A 3,062-nucleotide genomic window follows, 5' to 3' on the forward strand; every position below is an offset into this window, starting at 1 on the left:
GGGTGGAGGGAAAGATGTGAGTTGGACTTGAGAATAACAAGGAAAGCCCAGTAGTAGAAAGAGGAAAGGAAAATTGCATGCAACCCACAAAGACGAGAGTCTTCCTTGATTTTGCCAGGGATAGATAGAAGAAGAGTAAGAGTTAGGGTGTTTCCCTTTCCAAACAATGATCACGTGTCTGGCACGCCCTTTAATATTAATATTAATATTAGTTATTGCAAATAAGATGTGTCCCTTTCCCTTCTCATCTGTGAATCCTATAAAAGCCTCACTCTACCTTTGAGGCATTAGAAATGGGGAAGAAGAGAAAATCCATCGCCACCAGCCTCGACGAGGTCGATCGAACCATGTACGCTTCCTTCTGCACCGCCGCAAATTCCCTCTCCCACCTCTACACACAAGCCATGAACCACCAAAAACTCTCCTTCCAAGCTGGCGAACGCCACTCCCTCGTAATTCTTTCTCTTTCTCCACTTTATCGTTATTCTAATTTACTTCACTCTCACTTTTTTTATGATATCATAATCATTTCTGTTCTGCGTCTAATCTAATCATTCAATAAAGTTTTTTTTTTTTTAAATTTTTTAATTGCCTTATGTTTGTGGTTTAAACCGTGCTTTTGATTTCAGGACAAACTCTATCAGTGGATCTGGAGACAGCAAGAGGGTGGATCACGAGTTGCAACCCTTGATATACTTAACTACATTCAGGTTGTTTGAAACTCTCCTACTCTTCTATGCTTCTTAATTCCATGCATGTCTCTTTTGATTGCCAATGCTGGACTGTTGAGTGTTGACCTAATCCCTGCCCCCGTGATTGTCAAGTTTTGAAGGACTATAAGCCGAGCCTAACAAATTCGTTTATAGAATTTTGCCCAAACCCTCACTTGTGAATGTCATCAATAATGAGTGCTGTTGATGGAGAACATTTTTAAAAAAGAAGGAAAATAATATGTGAAAATGTCATATTAGTCTTGTTGTCTTCAGATTGTGATTTTGACTGGTTTTGGTGAAATTGTTTACTGGTGTTGATACTTGCTTATTTGGTTAGTTATATTATGTTTCCGTAGGCAGGATGAATGATGGAAACTTTGTCATCCACGATATTTGTTTGGCGTGCAGGCCTTTTCCTTTTCTCTTTTTGCTTTGCTTTATGTCCTGTTAGTGTTGCTGTTTTTCCTTTTTATCTTTTTGGTCTTTCCCTGGCCTTTATGAATGTCTAACTAGATTGCTTATTTTCAATTTATTGATGATATTGTTTATGAACTTGTGTCACGGAAATGAGTGTTTTGCTTGCTATTGTCTGTATGCAAGATGTAACATACAGAGAATCTTGGAAAATTTCCTTGACTGTGCCTTGCTAAAACTTCAAATTATAGGTACAAATTGTTCAGTGGAAAATAACTTTAATTAGAAGAGGTCTGGAAAATTTGGTAAAATTTAAGTGGGAGAAAGCCAGATGATTTGTCTGATGGATATTGCTTTTATGTGATCCTTTCTTTGTTTAATTCATCATTTTCTAGAATTGTTGAAGCTGTGGAATCTGTTATTTTAATTTTTTTTGTAAAAAAACATTTGGAATTATATATTTCCCTGGCGTACTTCAGGAAGTTACAGTATGGGGACTGCTGATTGCCAAAGAGATGTAGAAAAGACAATTACAAGTTTCTTTTATGCCATATTAAAGATTTATAGAATATATGACTTCTCAGAAATTAAAATGGCGAGTATGATTTCGTAACTTGGATATTCTTGTGGCAGTTTGTCTATCTATCTTGATTCTTAAGTTATATTACAATAGTTGTAGAAAGGATGGCTTAATAAGATGGAAAAGATAATGAGATGTCCTTTTTTTTCTGCTGTGCAGGATTCACAATTTTTCAGAAATTTAAATTGTTTCAGGAACTTGTGTGTGCCTGTGGCTAGTTAGATATCTTGAACCTCTGAAAATGTGATTGATAACATAGTGGGTGTTGGGCTACTTGGGATTCCTCTGTACTTTAATGAAATGTTGGTTTATGTTGTTGTTTAAGTGCATTTATAAAAGGTGACTTTTCTGCTAGCAGAATGAACTGGATTACGGTGGAGAAGAGCCGTCCATGTCCCCTAGAGCTCCATTGCAACATCAACAGTCACAACCACTAATGCATGTCACTGGTTCAGGATTTCCTGTAACATCGGGATTTTCTGGCCAAACAATTATTGGGCAGGGAATCCGATCTGACCACTGTGAAAATCAATCGAAGAATTCTGTGTTTTCAAATGCTTTGTCAAGCCCTGTTCGTCGCAGTCTTCAGCATTATCAAATTGGTGAGGGAGGGAACCACCCAAGTGGTCTCTCCATTGGCAATGGAAACCGGAACATTGAACCCGGCTTTCTTCATCAGCAAAGCAGAGACTCTGCCACATTCAGTTCTAATGATTCTGCCATGGACATGCATGCAGACTAGTCCTGCCCATTGTTATATCCAATGAATATTTTTGTTTGACCATCCTTCTACATTACCTGCAAAAGAAGTGAATAACTAATGGAAGGCCATATCTGGTTTTGCTCATTGCATCCTACAACAAATAGCAGCAGCAGGGTTGAACCACTTGTATTAACTTATTGAAATGCTTATTTCATCGGAGTGATAGTTTGGATCTTAAATGTTCTTTGTAAAGTATTTTGTTGAAATAGTTTAAAGGCATTTAAATTTGTACCTTGATTGTCTCCCTCACTCCTCTTTCTCAAAGACAACTTTTTCAATGTAGGGATTGCTTCTATCTGAAGTTTCCTATGTATATCTGTCCTCTTCGTAGATTCTATATGCGGCAATTTACAACTTCAGGCATCTTTTGTCTATTATCACTTTGCTTTTCATTTCTACTTTTGTCATTTCTTTGCGTCTGCGCACTGCACTTTTCTTTGTAGTATTGTTAAGGGAGGGAATAAAGACACCCATTTGGCTGCAACTCATACATACGACAAAGTTCTTAGTTAATGATGCATTATGGTATATGCTTGGTCAAAGCTTGATATTTCTAAAACATAGAAGGGAACAATATAAAAAACAAAAGAAA

General features: G+C 37.1%; 1 protein-coding gene across 1 annotated transcript; it reads left to right on the forward strand.

The window, feature by feature from the left end:
- Positions 1-253: 253 nt before the first annotated feature.
- LOC113872881 lies at positions 254-2,841 on the forward strand. The gene is made up of 3 exons (XM_027510756.1): positions 254-452; positions 630-710; positions 2,066-2,841. The coding sequence occupies exons 1-3, from the start codon at positions 294-296 to the stop codon at positions 2,447-2,449; spliced, it is 624 nt and encodes a 207-aa protein (XP_027366557.1). The 5' UTR covers positions 254-293; the 3' UTR covers positions 2,450-2,841.
- The last annotated feature ends 221 nt before the right edge of the window (positions 2,842-3,062 follow it).

Source organism: Abrus precatorius, unplaced genomic scaffold, assembly GCF_003935025.1.
Source record: "Abrus precatorius isolate BTA unplaced genomic scaffold, Abrus_2018 Scaffold7, whole genome shotgun sequence".
Taxonomy (NCBI): Eukaryota; Viridiplantae; Streptophyta; class Magnoliopsida; order Fabales; family Fabaceae; genus Abrus; species Abrus precatorius.